The sequence below is a fragment of the Gymnoscopelus microlampas genome (genome assembly GCF_963454915.1).
Source record: "Gymnoscopelus microlampas genome assembly, chromosome: 20".
Classification (NCBI taxonomy): domain Eukaryota; kingdom Metazoa; phylum Chordata; class Actinopteri; order Myctophiformes; family Myctophidae; genus Gymnoscopelus; species Gymnoscopelus microlampas.
Window position 1 is genome coordinate 22,875,420 of NC_139957.1, and position 27,066 is coordinate 22,902,485.

At 39.8% G+C, this 27,066-nt stretch overlaps 3 protein-coding genes across 4 annotated transcripts in view; all 3 read left to right on the forward strand.

Annotated features, from left to right (window-relative positions):
* The window catches only part of LOC311036204 (RNA polymerase II elongation factor ELL-like), a 15,788-nt gene extending 998 nt beyond the window's left edge, over nt 1-14,790 (forward strand). The window contains exons 2-12 of the mRNA XM_084044748.1: nt 1,996-2,040; nt 2,137-2,258; nt 2,837-3,000; nt 5,522-5,820; nt 6,070-6,194; nt 6,602-7,082; nt 7,199-7,286; nt 8,356-8,422; nt 12,952-13,123; nt 13,233-13,277; nt 13,610-14,790. Coding sequence (XP_083900874.1) covers nt 1,996-2,040; nt 2,137-2,258; nt 2,837-3,000; nt 5,522-5,820; nt 6,070-6,194; nt 6,602-7,082; nt 7,199-7,286; nt 8,356-8,422; nt 12,952-13,123; nt 13,233-13,277; nt 13,610-13,780 — 1,779 coding nt within the window. The 3' untranslated portion in view covers nt 13,781-14,790. The remainder of the gene's footprint in view (nt 1-1,995; nt 2,041-2,136; nt 2,259-2,836; nt 3,001-5,521; nt 5,821-6,069; nt 6,195-6,601; nt 7,083-7,198; nt 7,287-8,355; nt 8,423-12,951; nt 13,124-13,232; nt 13,278-13,609) is intronic.
* Nucleotides 14,791-17,201: 2,411 nt separating this feature from the next.
* On the forward strand, nt 17,202-25,127 carry d2hgdh (D-2-hydroxyglutarate dehydrogenase). Of its 2 annotated transcripts, none has more exons than XM_084045152.1 (10): nt 17,202-17,366; nt 17,934-18,295; nt 18,422-18,479; nt 18,571-18,710; nt 18,936-19,129; nt 19,398-19,566; nt 20,704-20,847; nt 22,186-22,328; nt 22,679-22,844; nt 23,866-25,127. In XM_084045152.1, exons 2-10 carry the CDS (start codon nt 17,962-17,964, stop codon nt 24,132-24,134), a joined length of 1,617 nt encoding a protein of 538 aa, XP_083901278.1. In that variant the 5' UTR covers nt 17,202-17,366; nt 17,934-17,961; the 3' UTR covers nt 24,135-25,127. The 2 variants fall into 2 exon arrangements, with proteins under 2 accessions (XP_083901278.1, XP_083901279.1); XM_084045153.1 differs by having other exon boundaries at nt 22,679-22,840; nt 23,866-24,022.
* Nucleotides 25,128-25,371: 244 nt separating this feature from the next.
* Nucleotides 25,372-26,418, forward strand: LOC311036450 (DNA-directed RNA polymerases I, II, and III subunit RPABC4-like). The gene has a single exon (XM_084045154.1). It carries the CDS (start codon nt 26,231-26,233, stop codon nt 26,411-26,413), a length of 183 nt encoding a protein of 60 aa, XP_083901280.1. The 5' UTR covers nt 25,372-26,230; the 3' UTR covers nt 26,414-26,418.
* Nucleotides 26,419-27,066: the final 648 nt, after the last annotated feature.

The window sequence follows — 27,066 nt, forward strand, 5'->3', positions numbered from 1 at the left end:
TTCTTTTATTATATTTTAGAGCCATCAGCTGACTAATAATGAAGGATATATTGATATGGAACAGTTACTCGTACATTATATTTGTAAAAAAAAAGAAAAAAAAAAGGTGTAAGGTCCAGCTGTATTATGCAGAGCTGTGATTGTCAATAATCAACAAGGGGAAGCCAGTAGAACAGACAAAAAGCATGACAGATGGAGTAATCACATTAGAGTCATAGTGGTTGGCCTACTTAAAATCACAATTCAGATTTCACACAGAGACTTCAGGAAGCAATGTAGAGGGGAACAGATTTCTACACTTCCCCTGTTCTGCAATTCCTAAAGAAGACATAAAAGTAATCAATGAAAAATAATACTCAGTCAATTACACACAATAATCATGCTGAAATGTGTTTACATTTTCAACTCTTAGTCTTAAATCTATTCATAGCTCAGTCGACCTGGCTGACCGTTAAAATGATATCAAGCAGGCAGCTCAGAACTCATAATCAGGTGGTCTCATGAATCATGTCCATGGAAAGGTTTGGTTTTATTCATCAACTTTTGTCTTAGTTTCAAGTTACCCACACCACAACCTCTGATTCCCATGGCAGGCAGCAGATTCACACAAGGCTGTTGTTCTTCATGTCAGTGTAGTGATGCTGGGCAATTTGTGGAATTCTCCAGTATGACATTACACATTATGTGCTATATGAAAGATAATGGGAAAAACTTGGTTTGTTTTATATTATCTGTGTTATTGAGAATCAGAAGTCTGATTTCGGGAAACAAATGCATGCATTATACAGCATGCAGCTATGCTCAACTCAACAGTATGCTGTTGAGTTGTATGATTAAGGACTTTGTGTAAAACACGACAATATTATAATAATCTATTTGTAACACACTTTATATTTGAACCAAATCTCAAAGTGCTACATATTAAAAACAAACAAAATAATAATAAAACAGTAAAATTAATAAAATTCAGCTCAAAGGTCAGATACACAGCTAAGAAAAAGTTAAAAAAGTTAAACAAAACACACATGGCATCAATGAGTCCATCTAGACAAATGCCTTGTTAAAAAGAAAGGTTTTTTACTATTTAACATTTAATATTGACAGACATTGAATGTTTGGTCTACTACGTGATGCTAATATTAAGCCATATTGCTCTAGATCAGGGGTGGGCAACTTTGATGATGGAGAGGGCCACTATATTTCCACACTCACTCCAGAGGGCCACATTGCATATACTGTCGGGTATTTTAACTTTTTTCGTAAATTAATGCTGTACTTGGCCATACTATGTCACACAAAAGTAGCAAAAATAGCCGATCTACAAGCTCAAAACGCGTCGACGCATTCTGAGCTTGTAGACCTGCTATTTTTGAATTGGAATCCTGCTTTTTTTGGGGCTATTCTTTAATTGGAATCCTGAAAAGTAACATTTTCATTTAATTTCAAATGTATTTTTAGTTATACTTATGTTAACTTTATGAACTTAAATACAAATACATTGGACATAAAAAAAGACAATAGAATTGTAATACTAGTCATTAAGCTACTAATATAGACTGAAGTAATTTAAGCGGGTCATGTTTGCATGTTAGGAATTGTAACAGCTGAAATCAATAATATATCAGTTTTGCCGATATTAACCTGTGGGCTGCATTAAGTGAAGGGGGCCGCCAGTTGCCCATGTATGCTCTAGATGGGGTGGGGGTGATGTGTTTGCTATTCCCACCCACAATAACCTGGCCTGATTGGGCTTATTACCAGCAGGCCATGGTACCCTGTATCCTAATAAGGTGAACACACAGAATCCTAATAAAAGCACGATACGGAACTGAAAGCAGAACAACAGAAACATCCAGATACAGCGATTAGCAAGTGTACTGTATGTGCATGTCTGAATACGTGTAGGTATATTTGTGTGTACCGTGGTCTCTGTATGTGTGTGTGTGGTTGTCAACCTGTGATGCCAGTTTCTCTGATTCTCTATCTATATTACAGGGACTATGTTCTTATCCCACGATCTGTTTCAGTGGAAAACAAGGGGTAAGTACAAACTGGCCTTTCTATTGGTATGGTTGGTTTCACCTCCATAAAGATGCTAATTAAATCACCCTTCTCTCTCTCTCTCTCTGGCCATAGAGAATCACCATCCCTTGTGCAGAGAATAGAGGTGAACTGAGGACATTCACCTTCGGACTGACCAATGTTGCCCGTGACAATCCGCATGGAAGCTTTAACTGTGTTCAACAGCCCGTCAAAGGGTAACACACACACACACACACACACACACACACACACACACACACACACACACACACACACACACACACACACACACACACACACACACACACACACACACACACACACACACACACACACACACACACACACACACACACACACACACAATCCCATATTCCTTGTTTTGTCTGACTAGAATTTAAGTTTGAAATACTATATGCTGTATCTTCTTCAATACCCTAGTTTCACATGAAGACCTCACTACTTGCATTTGTACCCAAAAGCTGGGAAAAACCCATGGAAACCCCCCATTGAAGGCTTAGAAAATGTATGGAAAGGGAATTTGATATTTGTCACATTTTGAAAATACTTTTGTACAGTACTTTCAGTGCAGATATACAAACATTCTTTTGGTAATAATTATAGCTGTAGAGCCATTGTCATTTCATGTATTTGCTGCTAAGCAGTGATATGACATACTGTATATATGTATGTACATCGTATCCCTCTGCCAGTTTCATAATTTCATAATTTCTAAATGGAAAAACCTGTCAGATTACTCACTTTCATCACCATCCTTCCTCTTCCCCTCCAGTGGTGCAGAGGAGCCACTGTCATGTGTGGGGGTGATTCAGGAGAAGCTGACTGTCAACGCTACCGATGACTCCTACCATAAGGCTCGTCAGAGCATGGCCCTAGTTGAGGAAGAGACGCGTAGCCGAGGGGCCATTGTGATCAAGCACGGAGGACGTTTCCAGGGTAGGAAGCCAACCGACCAGAACCTGCACTGATCCAGCACAAGCCTGGCCCATGCCCAATGCTTAGTAGCATTTCCAATTTTAGGAATCTAGACCATGTGTAACTCACACATATGAAAGTAAACGAAATTGAAGTGGTCCCTGTTTTGTTTTTAATTGGTTCATACTCATGGAATCCACAACACCAGATATTGTCGACTACCAGAGAGTACTGAAATAGGGTATCACAAGCTTCTCTGGTTTTGGCAATATACTGAAAAAGTTCCTGGCTGTGTCCCCCAAAACACTTCCTCAGAAATCTCTGAGGATGTTCAAGGGTCATAATATGCGTTGCACAGCTGGAGGACAGCGTTGGTTGCAAATACAAAAAAAAACATAAATTATGCACAGAAATTATGCATAGCCACAGTTATACTCTCAGTTGCCATGACTGATTTCAGTCATATGGATTTGGTAGAGTCCTTCCTGTCATTCTCTTGGCCAGTAACTTTAACACTGCTTCTCTGCACCATGTGGCTGGTAAAGTCAAGCCCTACATTACTATATTTCGATACGAGTATTTGAATTTGTCAGACTAGCAATGTCCATAATGGTCTTTCATAAAAGCAGAGATTAAACTCTCAATCTGTGATTTCCTCAACTGGTTGGATGTTTATAGAATAGCAGGAACACAGGTTTAGTACAGTTTAGCTCCTTTCACACTATTCCACAAGTCGCAGGTTGGGACTTAGCCTAACAAATGTTTCAGTTGTGAGATTTTTTTTGCAACGCACAGTCATAGGCAAACCAGTTTTTAACGTACACCCACATTGCATACTAAACTGGAAATCCCTCGATTGAATTGGCAGTGATGTCATCAGTAGCTTAAGGCAGCATTACACAGACTGTCACCAAATACACAAAACTAGTGATTCAGCATGTTTCTGTCACCACTGTCTTTCTGTTCTTGACCACAAAACAAAACCACTTCCTTCTAAACGCATACACACACAAGTCTCTCAGACTTAATAGTTTTTAGATGACATCTGCAAAGAAAAACTCCCCCACCTCCTACAGACTTTTTCTAAAGTGCGGTTATTTCCAAAATGTACGATAATAGTAAAATCTGATCAGTGATGGTTCTCTGCATTTATGCAGCCCGGATGTGGTTGAGATTGAGAGGAGGAGAAACGATGCGTCTTTACCCACAAGTTTAGGGAGAAATATGATGACTAGTTATCTTCCTTTTCCTGTGCTGTCTCATTTTAGCATGCTGTACTGTACATGCCATGCATTTTCTAGAAGCAGCATGATAACAGCTGTTGCAATATAATATGTGATCTTGAAATCATAATATAATATATTATGTTTTAAATTTCCACCAATTAACTGAACTTTAAACTGTAAAACACAGTGATTTTGAATAACTTAGGTTACCTGTAGAATTCTAGTTGTAGCTCATCGTATTCCAGATGTTTAGATTGTTACAAAAAAGTGCTAAAAGATGTTTTGTTACAAGACTCTCAGACTAGTAATTGAGATCACGATATCTAGCAAAACAAACAAGATGAGCATTTTAATAATAACCCTGCAGTCATTGGATTAATGAATAGAAATATATATTATTTTATTTCCATTGAGATTCAGAATCTCTTTTTCAAGGGAGTCCTGGCCAAGACAGCAGCATAAAGAGTTTCACACAAAACATAAAACTTAAAAATGTATATAAAAATAAACTTAAAAACAACTTAAAACAAGAATAGAATTACAGTACAAATTATTTAGCGTTGTTCAGTAACGGGAGAGTGTTCAAGTTGTCCATAATCCTGTTTTTATTATCTTTCATACTGATAGTAAGAGTCTAATTTAAGATGACTGTAACTTAACACCAAGATGAGGATGTAAAAACATTAACCCATTCATTTCGGGAACGCGTCTCTGTCATTTTAGATTTCTTTGGCTATTACAAAATAGCGGATATACAAGCTCATAGTGTGGCACTGAGAACATTTGTAACTGTCAAATGTCTCAACAATTTGTTCTGAAAAACTATTGTTGCTATTATCAGTGGTGTTCAAACTTTTTCTGGTCAAGGAAAATTATAGCTCAATTCTAAATGACACAGATGCGTTCCTGGATTGAATGGGTTAAAAGCACTTTCACCAAGACTGTACGGGTTTGAGTAATAACATACATAAATTGTCCATCATGTGATCAAAGTTTGAAGACAGTAATAGTCAGTAGAGAACATATCTCTGTCAGGTGGAAACCTGTCCAAAACTCTTACTTTTCAGGATTCAAATTATAAAATAGTTGCAGATCTACAAGCTCAAAACGTGTCCGATTTAAAATATGGAGATATGAGGTTTCTGCCTGACAGCAAAGATATATAAGAAGGCAGTTTATGCAAAGAAGAAATAACAATTGTATGGCCTCCAGGTTGTCTTGCCATGTTGGCTTTACTGGTGATGGAGACAGATCAAATTGATCTTTTACTGTATTTTGCCTTTTTTAGATTTGTAACATTTTCTTCTCTCTCACAGGCAAGAAGGTAACGGTTCGAGCTCCTTCCCCTGCACTCGCCAAACTCGCCAAGGCCCGTCACTCGTCTCGATCCCCCCTCGGCAAACTCGGCAAGGGTCCAAGTGTGTCCACACTAACGAAGAGCACCAGTGCCTCTGAGAGGAAAATCGCCTGTGTCATGGTGAATAGGCCGCTAAGGGAGAGACTCATCCACCTGCTGGCTCTCAGGCCGTACAGAAGACCTGAACTGGTCCTGAGGCTGCAGAGGGATGGACTGACACCTGGAGACAAAGAGATGGTGGACACACTGCTGCTTGAGGTAATGGCCTTTTTCTCTACACCTTCAACTATACCCCGTAAAAAACACTGAAGTGGCAATGCTTTGATCTTGAAAGTGCTTTTCATAAACAAAGTAAGGTTGAAGAAAAGTCATGGAAGTAATTGCCAGAGGATCATAGAGTGTGGTTCCTTGATGTCAATATGAACGCTAAGGAGAAGTTTCCCCTTGCATGTCAGATTTCATAGTGAACGGTTTCATTTACTTTTGTGTGTTTGTGCATGTGTGCAGGTGGCACAACACAGTAGAAGAGACAGTGCGTATGTTCTAAAAGAGAGTCTGTACAAGGAGCTGCAGAAGGACTGGCCAGGCTACACTACAGGGGACCAGCAACTCCTCAAGAGGATCCTTGTCAGGCAAGACACGCATACACATATTCCAGAACAAACCAATAATGCAGTGTTTCCAAAGTGATTTTTTTTGGCACAGGTAGCATTACTAATCTGTTCTCAGTTGAAATCTTTGTAGTCGTAAATGCGTAATAATTACGATGATATGATAATTGGGCCAAATTACAATGTTTTGTTAACATTACATTTTCTCAGCAGAACTGATGGTTTTCCCCACTGTGTTTTCCCGTAACTGCTGAATTAATCTAGAGGAAATGCTTAAAAACATTTGTTTTGTTCTGATGGTGTTGGTTTACATGGAGCCAGCTGCTTCAATGCCAGCAACTACCTTTTCGAATGTTCAAAGCAAAGCAAAATGTTAGCATTGATGCCACTAGTTGAGGTAGTAATTCTCTCCACGTCCGTCTGTGCAGGAGACTGTTTAAGCCACCCAGCAACCTCCTTTCTGTCCCAGAGACCCAGGTCTCTCCTCTGCGAGACACACCCAACTCCTCGCCGGCACACTCTCTGAAACATTCCCTCGCAGAAGACTACACTGACCCTCTGGCTATTAAGAAGCCCCGGATATCTCACCTGACGAGCAAAGCAAACGATGACAGGTCAGAACCACTGCCCATCAAACAGCGTGACGCTGCCACGGTAGGGATGGATGCAACCGAAGTGGACAACAATCAGAGGAACTCACTGGATCCTCGGAGGCTGCTGGACTCCCTGACAGCGGTCTGCGAGCAGGAAGTAGATGTGGTTGAGAGGCTAGAACCAGCTTACATAGAAGACTCCAAAAATGTAGAAGCCGTCTCTCAGCCGAACTCTGACCTTACTGCTACTCCTCTAAAAGTCCCCCATCTGGACAGGCGCACAAGAAGAAAGTCTAAGAACAAACACAGGGACCAGGTAAGAAGAGAAAGACCTATGTATTTCCTGGTTCCTTGTTTTTGACTGCATACAGTGTCCAAGGTGGCAGGTACTCAGAGAATGTGCTGGTAATGAGACTGTATTTTTGTTTTAAGGAGAAGGTTAAGGATAGAGACAGGAAAGGAAGGAAAGGAGACCGCAATTCAGAAGAATTGAAAGGCCAAGTTTCTGGGAACTGCAAAGGTGAGTTGTGCTGCTGCTCACTCAATGGCAGCTGCAATCCAGAACGTATTTTAATTAATAAAATGTTATTCTAACCAATCTGTATGGTAGAGGATGTTAATACAACTAGTCTACATCTTCATGTGGTTGGAGGTGGTCTCCGTACCATTCCATTTAGAAATGTAAACCGGTTGACAAAGCTCAGCGCAATATCTCCCCTGACCAAGCAGGCATTGGCACAGTAGTAGAAATGTGGATTCTCATCATGCAGGAGACCTGGGTTAGATTCCTAATAAGACATGGAAAGCTATGGATTGCAGCTTTAAGTGTCAGGGACCTTTATATATTATATTATATGTATCAAGTCAGTCATGCAATCTGATTTATTTTGTTGATAGGGGTTATTTATTATTATAATAACCATATACTGTATACCATGGTTATTCTGGCTCATACTGTGGCATATACCATAGTCCTTCAATAAACAAAGCTTTTCTCCAAGTTTACCACATGGAGGTTGTCCTCCAGCCAACTGGACAGACTTTTTACCGCAAGACAGTCCAAGGTTAACCACTTAAACAGGGTAGAAAAATGAAAGATCTCAAGAGAGTATTGAGATGACCCCGGCCCATAGTGTTTTTACCGCTGGGCATTCTGATATGTGTCAGGAAAAACGTGTAGTTTAAAATCTTCAAACAGTGTCAAGTAAATTCCCTGAAACTTCTGACAGATTCAGAAACGGCAGTGGATGACATGTACAGCTGCACAAAGATGAGACTGACCAACTTGAAGAAAAAAAATCTAAATATATAAACATATATAAACATTACTTAGCAACCACCTTGTTTGTTCAGGCAGTCAGGGTCTACTTTCTTGTTGAAGACATTTCTTGTAATACAATTATTTTAATTTACGTGTTGCCAATTTTGCTAACTGTTTTTTATAAAAGCTATAAATCGCACCATGCTGTGATGTATTGTGATTATGTCACTTCTAAGGGGGGGAAAACGCCCCCTAGCTGTGATATAATCACACTATACCATGGCCTATAGTGAGTTATTGCTTAAGCAACATTTCCTTGTCTTGTCAGAGCCCAGTGGAATGTTCTATGACTCCAGTGTTCTAAAAGCATCTGATGACATGACAGACTACTTACTGTAAGTATGCCTCCTCCATTTATCTTTTAAATTAGTTGTCATGGAACTCTGACGACAACATCAGGTCAATGCCAGGCTAAAGCACGTTGTGTCATAGAAGGCCACACATAGCAGTACTACAGTGGGTGACCATTGACTTTGTCGCTTTTCATAAGAGAATCACTTCACTCATTTGCCTCACCCGCTTTGCAGTAAATTTAAGTTCCAAATACTACCACAAGGTGCCGCTTTGGAGTCACTTTTTTTGTGACAGAGAGACAGACAGACAGACAGACAGACAGACAGACAGACAGATAGATGTCTTATATTATTATTAATAATAATAATACTAACTAGCAATAATTACGTGTGCTTAGAGCGTTTAAATTGGGTTTTCTGTTCAGCGTCGGGCAGTCAGGAACGCATCTCTGTCATTTTAGAAATGTTCAGACACACATTGGTTTCTGTCTGTCTGTCTGTCTGTCTGTCTGTCTGTCTGTCTGTCTGTCTGTCTGTCTGTCTGTCTGTCTGTCTGTCTGTCTCAAAAGTCCGTGGAGAGAGACAGACAGACAGACGTCTTATATGTTTTTTTTTTTCTCGCATCAATTTCTGTATAGTAGGATTCTACCTCTTTCCTCTGTAAATGTAATAGTGCAGTTAGTGTAGCGGTTAAAACTAATGTCCGGTGATTTTACGACCCGGGTTCGAATCCCACGCTATGAACATGTTGACTTGCTATTTTTACTTTTACTTCTACTCCACTACATCTCAGAGGAAAATATTGTACTTTTACTCCACTACCATTATTTGAACGCGTTACTAGTTACTTTGCAGATATAAATCATTACATTATAAAACATACATTATTTGCCCTATTTCACATAGTCTATTTGAAAATGGCTGATCTACAAGCTCACAACGCATTGCGACGCATTGTGAGCTTGTAGATCAGCTATTTTCAAACATTTCAGTACTTTAAGTATATTTGCCAATACTTTTGTACTTTTACTTTGATTGAACTCAAGTAACATTTTGAGTTCATCCATGACCGTAACAGACGACCGTCATGTGATCCATGGCCAACAGCGAGGCGTTTGTTTTCATTCTTATAAGACCGCGTGGCTCATTTATATGCACGTGAAAGTAACTAAGCGGAAAGTAACTAAGTACATTTACTCCATGTCCACTTGTTGCTGACGGTGGTAGTGTAGGAGCAGCGCTGTAAAAGCCCCAAGCGTCATCGGTGCAGGAAAGATGCGTATTTGGTTGTACACACGGAGACGCAAGGGTGGCGTTTTCAGTCGGAATTCAAATCATGATGCAACACTTTGTGAGCTTGTAGATCGGCTATTTCACTACTTTTATGGGACACTGTTGTACAACAAAGTAGAATTCATTTGTGAAGAAAGAAAAACCCATTAACAGTTGAAAATAGCCTACACCAGAGGTTTTCAACCAGTGGTCCTTGAGGGGGTTCCAGGGGGTCCCCAGCCAAATTAATAGTTAGCAACCAAATTGACCCTTATGTGTCTGTAACTCTTGTCTGTACAAATGGAACCAAATGGACCCGTCAGGGTCCATTTGGTTCCATTTGTACACTATCAGAGTTAAATGAACACTGATGATGGTGATACAGTGTAGATTGGGACGCCCAAGAAATCTAAATGGTTGAGTCCCTGGCATATCTTTTCAAATGGGGGTGCCTGGGCTAATATGTGTCAATTTGGGGGTCCTGATGGGAATAAGGTTGAAAACCACTGGCCTACACCATTTCTGCCCATTCATGTAGGCGCATTAAAAATATCAAAATTGGCCGCTCTGAATTTGTATCTGAACAAATACTTTGATAGAAGAGATAGGCCTACAGAGGTACTGTAGGGGGAGGGGGAACCTGATAGCAGAGTTCCTCACTTGGCTTATTTGGAATAGGCTGCATTTCATTAACATAACCGGTTTGGCAAGAGACTGGGCCAGTGTTGTAGGCTAGTGCTAATTTTGGAAGTGGGGGAGCGCGGTTCTTGAGCGGATTGGAGTTTTTTTGTTGTTACTTTATTTCGGTTTTAGGGTTAAGCTCTGATCCACCCGTCCCCCCCTCCCACGAAAGCCCCCCGACCCCCCGCACGCAACCACTCCGCTGCGCTGCGCCAGGCCGCGCTGCGCTAAAACGCACTGTCTGTGCCTGTGCCTGGTGGCCAACTGAAAGCTATAATAACTAGTAGTATGACAAGGGTGCAATTATATTCAATGATATTCAATTGTTTTGTGGAAAACACATGGCTCATCATGCTTAATTAAAGAGAGACTCACTTGCCTTTTCTTAGTGCTTTTCATTGTTTGGACCGCAGAAATTGTAAACATTTAGCCAATATTCGATCATCATTAAATAACAGACAGTGAACTGGTTGGTGACAGCATGTCATGGATAGCACATTAATTCTTAAACAATATTGAGGAGGAAATAAGTATAAACGAGGAAATAAAATAAAACAAACCAAAAAGACGCCAATAACCCCTGTCTTATAAAAACTGCCAAAATGGGTCGGGGTTATCTGACATGACAGGCTGTGCCACTTTGGTTTTTGTGCTTTCTGCCGTGCGATGTGCTCGCAGCCAAGTCTTGACATAAGGCTCTGGATTCCAGGACCTGAGCGGAGGTCCATGAGCGGAGGTCCATGCTGTCTAATAAACATCAGAGCCGACACACGTTCTGTATGCAGTCGCGAACGGAGTGATGTTATTATGAGGTTCAATGTTCATAAAATGCTTCACAGATGATCCGATCATCTTTATTTTTAAATTGATGATGAAAGCCGCACACGCAAAATGGGGGTCCCCAATATGGTTATTTTGGGGGGTCATGGCCTGAAAAAAATTGAGAACCCCTACTTTGATGCATCTCTCTCTCTCTCTCTCTCTCTCTCTCTCTCTCTCTCTCTCTCTCTCTCTCTCTCTCTCTCTCTCTCTCTCTCTCTCTCTCTGAGAGACCTTGTCTTTGTACAGAGAGAGAGAGAGCGCATCTGGATAAAAAAAAGAGACTTTGTCTTTGTATAGAGAGAGAGAGATAATTAACATAACCGGTTTAGCGATGAATAGACTGGACAAGGAGCACATGTAGTTGAAGAGTTTTTTGGTTTGCAGTTTACTTAAGTAAAAATAGCAATACTGCAATGTAGAAGTAGCCTACTCTGTTACGAGTACCTAAAGTATATATAGTAGGCCTATATTATATTAATTTCTCTCTCTCTCTCTCTCGCTCTCTGTCTCTCTCTCTCTCTCTCTCTCTCTCTCTCTCTCTCTCTCCGCCAAAAATAGACTAAAATGTTAGAAAATAGAGTTGCATCGCGACTCTTTGTGAGCTTGTAGAACAGCTTTTTTTTGGCCTATTTAATAGCCACGCTGAAATTGCATCTGAACAAATAGCCTGCCTTGATAGACCCCCCCCCCCCCCCCGCTCAAAGAAAGAGACACACGGCATAAGTGCACACACAGAAAGCACAGAACGTATGACCCCAGTATATATTAAATATATATATATATATATATATATATATATATATATATATATATATATATATATATATAGTGCCACTGAACCACCACCACAGAAATACAATTTGTCAATTCAAATGAGCTATTGGCAAGAGAAAAAAATACGTTTATTTTCCCGTCGCGTTTTATCAATTAAGACGTTAAAATTAAACTAATGTTAAGCGCAGCATCATGCTATCTAACTTTATTTGCTTAATATTTTGCTTAATATAAATGTCACATCTTGTACTGTAAGCAACAGACAGGATCTTTCTCTGTCTTTCTAGGAAAAACAGTGCCTAAAAACCCCAAAACAAACAATTTTGCTATTCAAATGAGCTATTGGCATGATAAAACATACGTTTACATTTTCCAAAGCAAGTGTCAAAACATAATACAAAAGTGTAAAGTAATGTATGTACAGTTTGGAGAGGATATACAGTAACTAGTAACAAATATATTCTTGCTGTCTGCTGTGGGCTGTAGGCAGCTGTAGGCAGTAGACCGCTGCTGCCCCTAGTGGCACAGAGTGGAAATCATACATGCCCTGCATGAAACGCATGAGAAGAATGAAAAAAAACGACAAAGTCAATGGTCACCCACTGTACCTGCACATTGCTTTTTGGTGATATTGAATGTGTGGTTGGCGAATAGGTCCGTTAAAACAACAGAATGGTGGTTGGTGTCTGATCATTTTTTGTTTACTTTTTCTTATTTAGTCTTCTATATTTGTATGAACTATTATTTGTAATTTAGTATGTGCAGCAAGTGCTTAAATGAGGGAAACAAAATGGTTGTAATATGTGGTCAGAAAAATATGGCATCACGGCACATCTCATTGTTTGGGGAACTTTTCTTTTTGTTCTAGGATGGAGGTGGGGGTCAGGTTTTCCTTTTGGACCACAAACTCAACTAATTTGAGAACACAGTTGGCCCTTTTTGATGCTTTTGATGTTTGTCATGACCGACCTGTTAACCTCAACAATATCTGTTCTCAGCACAAAATCTCTTTTATCTTTCAGGAAGTACACAGTGATCTGCAGTCATGACCAGAGACAGAGCTACAAACAGGACTTTATTGAGGAGTACAACGAGTACAGAAGTTTACACGCTTGCATCGACAGTGTGACACGCCAGTTCATGACGCTGGACGTGCAACTCAAAAAGCTTCGTCACGGTTCACATAAATACAAGGTAGAGTAGACAACCATACAGACGAAACGGAATGTACTGTACATAACAGCAGTCTTTAAAATGGTGACACGATGGCTTGTATTAACTTTCATGTTTGATATCTTCACAGACAGTTCATAATCAGATTCTTCAAGAATATCGCAAAATTAAAAAGGTAATACTGAAATGTTCTGCATTATTTTTCATGACAACACTTGATTGAATTCTTTTTGACAAATCACAAATCACAATTAATGACAAAATCACACAATAGTCAAAAGGATAAACACAAGAAAGCTTGACAGCATATTTCCGTTGTGGTCCTCTGATTGTGCAAGGAGAAAGACGAGGGTGGGTATCTGGGGAAAACTACAATGAAAAACGATGTACTGTTGCATATTGCCACTGTACATGTGACAAAAACAACTTCCTTATCGTCTTGTTGCCTATTCACTGTGTAATTTCTTTCCTTTCCTTTTCTTGTCTCTAATTTTTTGACCCTTACAGTCGAACCCAAACTACAATGAGGACAAGGTACGCTGTGAATATCTGCATAACAAACTGGCTCACATCAAAAAGATCATATCAGAATATGACAAAAGCAGCTCCGAAAAGAGGGCCCATGAAGGGTCTGGCTTGCAGAGTGTTCCACCAACTCATTCTGGCGCAGCACAATGAAACGCTGCTGCTTACGGCTGCTGAACGGAGCCAAATTCAGATGGATTGCTGTTGGCACACATGGTCACACATGGTTGCACATAGTTTCACGATACATGCTGGAAGATTAAAGGAGGTTATGAGTGAAATCTGTCAAGCACATAAAGTGGTATTGTACATACCGGTACTGTAATGCCGTGACCTTCTCTCATGGACAAGCCTTTGGCCAATGATTGAGACCAACAATACGTAGACGTGCTGCTGTCACTGCCAAGGATATAAAAAGTGATTTTATATGGTTGCACATGAGGTGTCAGGGAGCAGAATAAAATCACAAGCAGGGAACACACTCGCTTCCCAGCTCATAGGCTCACATCCAAAATGTTATTTTTAGATGTGAACATAATCAAAGCCTCTATTTTAGGCTTTGGTTTGCCTGCCACAATGTTATCCAAATCAACTTTTATGTGATTTGGCTATTTATACTGTCAGCAGGTTGTAAAATGGTAGGAAATGGAAACTGTTTTTTTTTTCTTTTTTCTTTAATATTTTTATTTTCAATTGGGATTTACAAAAACATCATGCCATACAGCTTCCTAGTCCTGTCCCAAGGACCAGGTCGGTGAACCAGACTACCAGGTATTGCCACAGATGGTGTTTTAAAAAAAAAGGCCATTCATTTTGAACAAATGTTAGCATTGTTCTGCTCTTAATCATAAATGTGTTTTATATTGTAATAACAAAAGACTGTTATATTGAAACATATCTGAACTCAAAGATGCCATCAGGGAATTTTCAGTATTATAAGCTGCACACAGCTGATCTGTTTTTATGTTTTAAGTTTTCTGTGAAGAATTTCTTTGGCTCCAGAACTTGCTGTCTGTTAAGTGAAAAAAGTGAGGGAAAACATTTTGCAAATGCATTTGAAAAGTATTGCATGCTGTCTACTCTGCTGAATTTATGATCAGTTCATCAGACATTTTGTCTGTTTAATGTATTAAAATTATTTATAGTACTATGTTTGTTTTAATTAATGTATACACATATATGTTTGTTTTCCCCCCTCAGTTAACTTAATTATCTGGCAGAATGGCAGTGTAGACCCATCAGGGCTGCCTGGGTAGTAGTAACGACATTACAAGCCAGAAAGCAAGTCCTTTTCCTCCTGCTATCTCTATCCACCATGCAGGAGTGCAGCTCCTCTTGCGAGGGTGGTGTCACTCTTGAGCTGGGCCACAAAGGTCAAGCCTTCTTCTTCCCCTTAAGGCACTGCTCTGCTTGGGTCCCCCACAGTACAGTCGGGTAGGTGGCAAGCTGAAAGTGTCGGACACAGTGGCCAACACACTTCAGACGACCCCCCTTGACCTTGTCCATCGCTCTCAGCATGCTGTTGTAGAGGTACATATTCTGCACACGGTCTTGCCACGTGTAGATCAAGGCCCATTCACAGTATGCGGGTATAGCAGCCGTCTAGTGACTTCTCGCCCTCGGTTCTATTGAGGAGAGAAACATTGACGTTTGACTCGTGCCGAGGGTCGAGGGATGATGTTCGCGCTGTGGAGCGCTGACCACACCAGTCCCTGTCTGGTCCATGGTCCTTCTCACTGGAGTTGACATAAGCTAGCAGTGTGCCCTGTGCCGTCTCTAACGTGGATGGTAATGTGGGTATATGGAAGCAGCACCTTGGTTTCCCTCACACTGAGATGCAGTCCCATTTGCAGACAGACACTCTACTGACAGTAGTAGGGTGCGGGCAGTGGTGGAAGAAGTACTCAGATATTTTACTTAAGTAGAAGTAGCAATACCACAATATAAAAATTCTCTGTTACAAGTAAGGCCTGTGTTCAAAATGTTACTTGAGTAAAAGTACAAAAGTATTGGCATTGCGACGCGTTGTGAGCTTGTAGATCAGTTATTTTCAAATAGCCTATGTATAAAATAGGGATAAAGTTGTTAATGTATGTTTTATAATATACTAATTTATATCTGCAAAGTAACTAGTAACTACATTTTTTAAATAATTGTAGTGGAGTAAAAGTACAATATTTGCATCTGAGATGGTGTGGAGTAGAAGTAAAAGTACTGAAAACTGGAAATACTCCAGTAAAGTAAAAATATCTCAATTGTACTTAAGTACAGTTGAGAGTACATGTACAGTACTTAGTTACTTTCCACCACTGGGTACTACGGGCCTTCTCCACCAAGTATTTGAGACCAGTGCTATGATATCACTGGCAAAGTAATCTGGCAGTGGGTTGATTTCAATACTGTTGGTGGTTGGGAAAATCAATAAACATAGTTAAAGACAAGTACTAAGTAGTGTTAAAGTAGTGTGTTAAACTAGAAGCTGCATTCAAAAGAGTATATTTTAATGAATAAAACGTTATCAACCACAGAGAATGCTATTACAATATAACTAGCTCTAGCAAATCTACAGTGGTTGGAGGAGGTCTCCACACTCTTGTGAAATTAGAGACCATGGTGTCGACACCTACTGGTCGACAAGTAGTAGTTCCTGAAGCTCATACAGCAAGTGCCATCATCTCCCTTTGGTAAGTGGGGATTCCTTCTTGGAAGAGTTTTAATAGGAAGGATTTGGACTCAAATGGAAAATATTCCACTAACAATATTCTTGTTAGTTTTGCTTTTATCTGAAAATTCAAGCTTTTTTTTTAATGAGAGACAGATTTGAAGATTAACCATCTACAATATACATGGAAAAATACTAGACCAGGCATAGATACATGTATGTGACAGAATAAACTGTGGATACTGAGATAAGCAATTGTATATTATTAATAATAACAGTAATCATCATCATCATTATAATAATATAATAATCATCATCATCATACATACATAGCCTACATACATACATACATACATACATACATACATACATACATACATACAGTCATACAGTCATACATACATAGTAGCTTTGGATCAAGACTATCATAGATGTTTTTTTTATCGATTTTGACATTTTTATTATATAAAAATGTCAAAATCTATTAAGAATACATCTATGATTTTCTTGAATTGATCTAGCCGTAGATTAGACTCTCGTAGATGTATCTTATCAATTCTGACATTTTGAAAATGTCATGAATGAATTTGTACTTCCATGTACTGTTGTTCTCATGTCTTACTAAATAAAGTACATCAATCAATCAATCAATCAATCAATCAATCATTCAAAACCAGGTGTATGAAAACAAGCCCAAAAGAAGCAACTATATAGGCCACATGAGCACTTTAACCCTACATTGGCTATTTGAAAATAGCCGATCTACAAGCTCACAACGGGCAACCACCAATATTTACAAGCAACTTTACAGAAAAAGAAGCCCAAAGTCGCTTATAACAAGCAGACCTGGCAACACTGGTCTAGGTTTAATTCTGACCCTCGTCGGCTGCTGTACTGGTCGTTCTAGCTTAAGGTGCCAGATTGTAAACATGACTACTTTGTTGGGTGATTGTCCTTGAACTTTGTGACACTTTGCAGGTCCGACATTATATGAATGAATGACAGTCGGACTGAATGATGTGGCTAATTTGGTAACGTGCCAATGAACGTGGTTGCTGGAAAGTAACATTAGCTGAGGTATGGTAACTTACTTAATTCATGCTAAAAGTTATGCTAACCTAGCTAACTAAATTGACTGATCAGATGCAATGCATGCCACTTAAATAACGTTATACTATGATGTAATATGTAATAGTGATGTATTGCTGAAAAATACATGTCTTTTGTTACCATACTGTAACACACTGAAAGATGTTCAGAACGTCAATAGATACATAGATACTTAATTGATCCCCGAAGGGAAATTGAGATATCCCATAGCTCATACAGGCATTCATTAAGGTTAGTTTAAAAACGCATCGCAAAAAGAGGGGGGCACAGGTTAAAATTGGAAGACGAATAAAATAAATATATTATGAATATTAAAGCATTAAAAGGTGTCACTGGGAATAATAGTAATCATCCTTTGTTATTGCACATAGACCCATAAATAAGTAAAACTAAAACCATTAGTCCAGTTCAACGTAAACATATCTTTTCCAGGCAAATAAGGACATGGATGAAATGTAATTTGCAATTGAGGAATTAAAGTACTCTGTTTTGTGTGAAGAGGACAACCACATATAACTCAATCTATTTCCATAGTTCTCTTCATTACCAGACATCTCCGTGCATGGCTGGGAATCTCCACAGAAGGCTGGGTCTGAGGACGGCTCTAAGGTTCCTGAGCCTCTCAGCTCCAGCCACTGTCAGACCTCTGGCCCAAGGCCTCCTCCACAGCCTGCCTCTTGCACCCACCTTAGGGCAGCATGGAGTCGAGTATCGGATGTTCCATGCTGGGACGGACAAGCCTTTGCCGTCCCCTGCCGCAGCCCCTGAAAGGCTACCTTTCTCCAGAGTAACTGAAGAGGATTTGACCTTCTTCAGGAAACTACTACCAGGCAGAGCTATTACTGACCCAGACCTGCTTGAGGGGAGTAATGTGGACTGGCTTAAGTCAGTGAGAGGTGAGGTATTCGATCTCACCGCTGCCACATCTGAAGCTTTATGCTGGCGTTGTTGACTGATATGTTGACTGTTGACTGATATGTTGACGCTCATCTCTCACAGTTGTGTCAATGTGTCATCTACAGGTTTCAGTGAAGTTCTGTTGAGACCTCAGACTACAGAGGAAGTGTCTCAAATTCTCAGGTAAATCAATAGATAGATAAAGTGATAGATTAGGTAATTAATTAACCCATTAAAACCAATCATTTGTATACGTTTTCTTCCTCTATTCCAGATACTGTAACAGTCGTAACCTGGCGGTAAACCCCCAGGGGGGCAACACAGGGCTGGTGGGGGGCAGTGTGCCAGTCTATGATGAGATTATTGTCTCCACCGCTCTTATGAACAATGTCCTTTCCTTTGATAGTGTTTCTGGTATGTCACTTTGTAATCCTCACATATTATTATTATTATTATTATTCATAATCACTTTTGTTGATGTTATTATAACTTAAAACTTAAAAACAAACTATTTAGCTTGCTCACTGTGCAGATACACGTGGTGGATCTGTTGATGCAACTCATGTACAAATGTGACTGATCGCAGTTTTTTAGGTTTTAGTGTAACTCAGTGCATTTCTCTCTGTGGCTGCCTGTCAGGTATTCTGACATGTCAGGCAGGTTGTGTCCTAGAGACCCTTTCTCTTTATCTGGAGGACAGAGACTACATCATGCCACTGGACCTGGGTGCTAAAGGCAGCTGCCAAATCGGGGGCAATGTGTCAACTAACGCAGGTGGGCTCCGCCTGCTCCGGTACGGCTCTTTAAGAGGAACTGTGCTGGGTCTGGAAGTGGTGAGTGAAACAAATACAAGATGGAGAGAGACAGAGGATGAGAGATTGTGCCATTCAGGGTTTAGACAGAAAGACATACTGTAAGGAACATTTAACCACTATACAGTATATTGATAAATAGAAAAAATAGCTGATCTACAAGCGCACAATGATGTGTTGTGAGCTTGTAGATCTGCTATTTTTGAAAATTTGAAAATGTTTTAAAAGGGACACACCAGGGTTAATTTGTGTGTGTGCATACTTGATTGTCTGTGTACCTTTTGTCCAGGTTTTGGCAGATGGGCAGGTGCTGGACTGTTTGGCTACTCTGAGGAAAGATAATACAGGATATGACCTCAAACAGCTCTTCATAGGGTCAGAGGGCACGCTGGGGCTCATTACGGCTGTGTCCATTCTGTGTCCACGGAAACCCAAATCTGTGAACGTGGCCTTCCTGGGTGGGTTTTCATCACTGTGTCTCTCAGAACGGTCAGCAAAATGTGAAGCAGTTATTAGCTGGCCTTGAAAACCGAGACAAACTAAATTGGTCTACAGGTCACTCCCAAAATAGACACCTTGCGTAACTGGGTTACAAAATATATTGAATATATTGGGTCCTAGCAAGTGATCCCTCAAGAGAAAAAAAAGTCAGGAAGGAATCAAAACAATCCCATTAGAAGTTAGCATAATTTTTATGATCAATTAAATTGATTTGTGCGATTAACTGTTAAAGACCTATTTGCAGTCCATGTTATGCTACAGTCCGTATTATCTGTAGTTATCACAAGTACTCGAGTCTAGAAATAATAATCAGAGTTATCAGACACACAAAAAAGTCCCCATATGTTTAATAATGGACTGTTCTTCCCATGTGCTCAAAGCTGAAGAGGGTTGACTGAAAGGGTTTCTCAAGAAGCCCTTGAACATAGGATGGAAGCCAGTTGATTATGTTAGCTAAACAATGATTATGTTATTTGATAGCTTACTTTCATATCACACCATATGCACCGTAACTTTCACCAGAAAAATATTAAATGTAATATCAATAAATCAATGTGAAAAAATGTTGAATCTATTTTTTTAAATTATAATTGATTAAATTAATTAGTTCAATTAACTGTTGCAGGTCTAGATGATTTTCTTTTTCCTCAGGGAAGGCTTTTCCACAATTTTGTGTGAACAACAGTAATGTAATGATGATGTGATGTGAATGTTTATTTTAAGGTGGAAGCATAAATTGCAATGTATTTGACTTTTGTAAGATAACATTGTTGGTATGTTGTTGTGCCTGTGTCAGTCGTATTCATTTTCAGGTACCTTCATACAGAAACGTTGCCTTGGAAGGATGGATCCAACCATTTGCTTACATTCGTACACAACTACACCCTCTGAGTTAAATTAACACTACACTTTTATTGTATAGCTCATCGGACAGCAGGCAGCTGTCATCCATTAGGGCCACGTTATATAACGTTTGCAGTCACCTGATGTCAGTCTCAGATCTCAACTGCACCTGAGATGGTGTCCTTGTTAATCACTTTTTAAAATGTAACAATCCATGATCAAGTATTCATGCATCTCTATTTTGTTATCAGGCTGCGAGACCTTTGAGCAACTGCTACAGACGTTCCAGCTCTGCAAAGGCATGCTGGGAGAAATCCTCTCAGCCTTCGAATTCCTAGACAGCGAATGTATGAGACTACTGAATACACACTTGAAACTACCCAATCCCATATCAGGTAATACATGAAATACACAATTTATAATTCATGCTTTTATCTAACTTATTTGAAGAAATGTGATCATATCACACCCATCTTAGCTGCTGTCCACTGGCAAGAGATAATATCAAGTTCAAAGTTCAGTCAGGGCAAACGCATACTAACAGGCCAAAAATAATAATTAATTAGCCTAAGTAATAAACTAGAGGTTCGGGGCGCTACGCGGCCTTCACACCTACCGCCCCTTTTGTGCGACACATTGAGGTTAGTAGCTGCATTGAGAACAACTCCATATATGGTAATGACTGAGTAATAGTGGACGTGGTCCACGGGCCAGCTGGCCGGTCCTCCCATTAGCCAATTATAATATAGGATACTACAGTGTAGTCAACAAATAACATAAAAGGTCTCAAAACATTGCAAAACTTGAATTATTGCAAACGTAAGAAATATAGTAGCCTAACAAAAGTTAATGCCTCTGAACATTGGCTTGCAGCTTCATTGTTGCACATATTGTAAATGCAATAATGATACTAGGCCTGTCATTTTTAGGATGTAAAATAAAGTATCCATTAGCTTTTTCTTTTCTTGTTTTTAATCGCTGAGCAGGAAATACTCTTTTTCAGCAACGTCCTCCTTCACAATTGCACAGACACACACTTTAAAACCTGGGAACTGCAGAGTACAACCACAGTCTTTTACTGTACTGTTTGCCACTGAGCAGCTCCACTGGAGCATTGCTGAAGAGCACTGAACAAGGACTCACCCTAAACCCTTATGTAAGGTATAGGGAGGTAAGCTGTTGTTATAGTGGAAAGGGCAGGAAAGTGATCCTTCCTTGTTGGTTTTCAAAGTGTGAATGCACAGCCTGGTAGGGTAACATTTGAAAAGTATGTGCGTGCTGGAAGGGTGAAGAAACAGGGCTCAACGTGAGACTGAGAGAGTAGTCATCGGAATCGGAGGACTTTTGAAGCCTGATTTATACATCAGCATACTACTGTGTATCACATCGAAAATAGCTGCCCTACAAGCTCACAATGCATCGCGGATGCATCGTTGTGAGCTGCATAGGGGACGTTTTGGTGCATTCTAAGCCTTTTTCTTTTCACTCTATGGTCAGTTTAAGGAATTTGTCATGCTCTGCAGTAATTGACTCATATGTAATGCGTCATTGCGTCAATCCAATGAGTGTGCAATTTGTGCCTAGAAAGTATTATTGGAATTCCCTGATATTTACATTTGATATTGGCTGATCTCGATCACTGGCCAATCAATTTGGGGCATCCCTAACACAAAGCATGTATCTCTAAAACATGCTTTATACTCACATGCCACCCTCTTCTGTCCATCTTGCAGATTGTCCATTCTATATTGTAATAGAAACAGCTGGATCCAACGCCTCGCACGATGAGGAAAAGCTCCACAGTTTCCTGGAGGAGGCAATGACATCATCACTAGTTACCGACGGTACTGTGGCAACAGAAGACACCAAAATCAAGGTAACATGTGTGTACTTTTATGTGCCGTCTTCCTGTTTGCAATGTCTTCCTTTCATAGTGAAATGGACTGCTACACAATACTGATAATCAAAAATGAAAAATGTCTTTAAAAATCCTACTAAAGCTGTCTTTCCCCTTTTGTATTCTCTGTATTTTATTTATTCTCCCTTTTTATTCCACGTGTCAATTTTATCTGTCAGTTGAACTTTTCTTTATTTTAGTTGGGATTATTTTGTCTTTGCTGAACTTTCGTCTTTGCACTTTCACTTAACATAAATCACATTGCATTTTAATGTACAAGTGCATTTATGAATACATTTGATGGGTTGATCATGTTCATGTTGATGCAGGGTCTGTGGTCGATGAGAGAGCGGGTCACAGAGGCTCTGACTCACGATGGCTTCACCTACAAGTATGACATCTCCCTTCCCGTGGAGAAGATCTACCACCTGGTAACTGACATGAGGAAACACCTAGGGGGCCGTGCCAAGAGTGTGGTGGGATACGGTCATGTAGGTAAGACTGCAGTACAGGGAGGGGACCTTAAAGTGGATCTTTGAACTATTTATTAATCCATTAAGACCAGGAACGCATCTGTGTCATTTTAAGATTTCTTAGGCTATTCAAAAATAGCAGATATACAAGCTCATAGCTATGAGCTTGTAGATCTTCTATTTTTGAAAAAGAAAATCGTGAAAATGGGTGCAAATCTTTGTGTGTGTGTGTGTGTGTATATATATATATATATATATATATAATTATAGCAACATAAGTTTAAAAAAGAAAAACTGTTAGGATTTAGTTGTAGAATCCCCAGAAGCAAAGATTTGAGTTACAAATGTTACATACTGTATATTCAAAAATGTGCACACAATTTCACGATTTTTGAATAGCCAAAGAAAATTACACAGATGCGTTCCCGGTCTTAATGGGTTAAATAGCACAGTGGAGAGAGACAGGAAGGAGGAACGAGAGATTGAGATGACATGCGGCACCGGTCATGATTTTGATTCAAACCCATGATTTCCTGGTCTATCACTGTGCAGTATTCTGCTTAGTGTAGTAGCTGGTGTAGTCACTAGGAGACCACGTTTCTTTTTTGAGTGGTGTAGCCGCTCCTATAAGTGGGTTTGGGACCCATCCGTGGCGAAAGTTTTTCTTTCCGTTGCGAAAATATGTCTTTCGCTGTACTGTGATTGGCTGATTGGCTGTGACGTACTGTGATTGGCTAGCGAGACACATGATGAAATTAATAACTCATAAATATCACCACTCTTCCATCACTGTGATGACCCCTGTTGTTTTTGAGCACTGAGCTCAAAATATACAAGTGTCACAGCAAAGGGTCTGAATACTTATCTTATCTATCTTATCCACAGCAAAGGGTCTGAATACTTATCTTTGCAGGACGTGCTGTGATTGGCTAGCGAGACGCATGATGAAATTAACTTAAAACTTCGCTCATAAATAGCACCGCTCACTTCACACTGGGTGTGATTTTTACTTTTGTATTCACTTTTGGTCGTCTCATTCGTAGGAGATGGCAACCTCCACCTGAATATTACCTCGCCTGCCAAAGACCTTTCCCTCCTGGAGGCTATCGAGCCCTTTGTCTATGAGTGGACGGCGGGTTGCCAGGGCAGTATCAGCGCTGAGCATGGATTGGGCCTGAAGAAGAGGAACTTTATCTACTACAGTAAACCCAGACAGGCTGTGGCTGTGATGGGAAACATCAAGGCCATGTTGGACCCCAAGGGCATTCTCAACCCTTATAAGACCCTGCCAGACAACCTGAAATTAACCTGATATATTTTTATATACCTATCTATTAATTACAAATATACATCACAGTATTGTAGATAATAATAGTAAGAAAATCTGGAAACATTTAAAATAATGGTATGTCTCTTTGACTAATTAATTAGATTAGAATCAGAAATTAGAGGGATAATGATAAACATGATTTTTTTTGCTTCATAATTACTTGATCAGGAGTGGCCGTAGATGAGTGGGTAGAGCAGAATCAGAAAGTCACTGATTCGCCTCCCAGCCCGCCAATGTCTTATGTGTCGAAGTGTCCCTGATCAAGACACTTAACCCCCCCAACAGCTCCCCCCTGAGCGCTCATCATGACCATCATAAAGCAGAAATTGAATGTCCCCTGCAGGATCACCAAAAACTCTGCTCCTAATCTCTTTACCCTTCCTATTGCAACTTCAGCACAGCCTTGTGTAACAAATGATATAACGGAGGTCAGGTTGTCTATGGTCTATTCTGTCTATCTTCATGTTCCAGTAAGTCTGAGCTTGTGTCCTGTTATATATGGTGGCCTGAATGTGCAAACCTTCTACCTCACAAAACAATTAGTGAATCAGATTTATCTCTGATTTTGAAATGAAGATATACTTTGTATTTGTGTATTGAATCATTTAGTATTTTGTAGTATAATTATCATAAATGTGAGAAATGTTTAAAAAAAGAATGAAGTCTATGACAAAATGTATAAAGTGTGAAGAGTATACTTTCACTTAAAACATATTATTTACAACTATTCTGTATTTTTATTTGGACATATTGATATGCTGCAGCACACCTGGTCTTAAACCTCTCCACATTTTCACGTCTCATTTTCACGCCTGCTGCACCCAGTACAAAACACTGGTGTTGACGTACAATGCAAATTGCATGGCACCCCCTTAGACAGTCAGCCATATATTTATAATTTGTTTCAACTGAAACGGGCATCGCAACTGATGAATGATAAATTAATTGAAAAAGAAAAACACACAAAGATCCTCTTGGTTATTTTCACTCTCAAAAACATTGTCTTATTGTCTTGACAAAAACAAAAATCTCCGTGAATTCAAGGCTTTATGGGGTGCGTAATTGATAGAAAATGTAAAAAAAAAAAAAAAAAAAGTTGTCTCGAGGCATTTACGCATATTTGTCATGTTATCGTATAGCCTATGAAGCGAGTGTTTGCTGCTGGCCATTGATATTGATGCTGAATTGATGCCACGTGTCTGTGTCCCCTGCACGGCCTCTTGTGTTTGTCCTGCCCTGCACTTTGCCTTGGCCAGTCACTTTGACTGTTGACATTCCTGTTGGTCCTCATGAGTTCTTGCACCCTGTGCTCCATCATGGCTTGTCTGGTAGACTGTTGCTGAAGGTCTGCAGCTTCAGCTCATGTGAGTCTTGTTTTCATTTGTACATTTTTCTGCACTTTTCATGAATTGATTTGTAGCGAGGCATTGTGTTGTAGGAATAATGTGCTTGCACTTAACGCCGTAATTAATATGCTTAACAAGCAGCATTTATAACTTAAAGGTAGGTTAAGTGATTTTATTTGGTTGAAATAAGTGTTAATTAGCTCTATATTCTGATTGTACTCATTGCTAAAGAGTGTTTAGTAAACAGACAATTCATTTTCAGGTCGGGATACCAATTTTATCCAATCAGGATAGAGAACTCGGATACAGGTACTGATTAAACAAGTTAAATTGAAAGTTATGACGCAAAGAAATCAGCAGACAAAATTGGAACTTGAACACTAAAAAAGGAAGCTTGTGCTGGCGTGGATTGGTCCAAGATTAGTTCTGGATAAATACACACTTGCACACACTCACACACTCACTTCTCGCACACGGCTTGTAGAAAAAACAATATGTTATAAAGAACACAGGGTCTAACAGTGTGGCCTCCCTGTAGACTTCTGGTGTCATGTTGATGACGTCAATCTTCACCAAATATAGAGACACACAACAAACTGTCATAAATGGTTATTGCGTTCAATTTCTAACCTTACATGATTGGCTGAGAGGGGTAGTCCATGTCACGCCTTGTTTGCATAAGCTATATAGTTATCACGCTAATTATCATCTTAGTTTATTATTGTTTCTTTGATGTCAAACATGGATACCCAAAATCTGCTGCAACTTCCTAAGCAACCTATGATCTACATATGCGGAGAATGCCACACTGAAAACGAAATCAAGGTCCGTGAGCCCATCCGATGCAGACAATGTGGCTACATAATAATGTACAAGAAAAGAACAAAGAGATTGGTGGTTTTTGATGCTCGGTGAAGAGAGAGAGGGAGTGCTGTTGATCATGTTGGTTTTTGTTGTGCACTACTTTTGTAGTTTCTGACAATGTAAATAAACAAAGTCCATTAAAAACATTTGTTCCGACCTTGTGATGCCTCCTCCATGGACAGACTGGGTACTTATACTGTAACTGGCCAGACTATTCTCATCTTCTATCTAGATGATACATTTCTACAATTTCTACTTGTCCTTTGTATATCTCGAGAACCGTTCAACCAGTCGACGTAATGACTTTGGCGTGTACACGTGTTGCTGTCTGAGGATACTGAGGCCTCGACACTGAATTGAAATTGTCGATTGTGAAGTTGGTCGCATCAGCAGTTATCCAGAACAGTGGAGGATACAGGATGTGTCTAATGACTGGGCCTGGAAAAATCTGGGCGGGCTTGATTTTTTTTTTATGCCTAGATATAATGACCAGTGGATGATGTCAATATGCCAAATTTTCTTCAATGGCTGTTTTCAACTAGCGGCTGTGGAAATAAGAGACCAAATGCATATCTGGTACTGTGTCTGGAATCACAAGTGGCCGCGATCAGATGTGGCAGCCGTGCAATCAGTTGCCAGACGCAACTCTGCGGCACCCAGTGGTGATATCCATAGATTACATGGATCCCATATGGCGGAGAAAG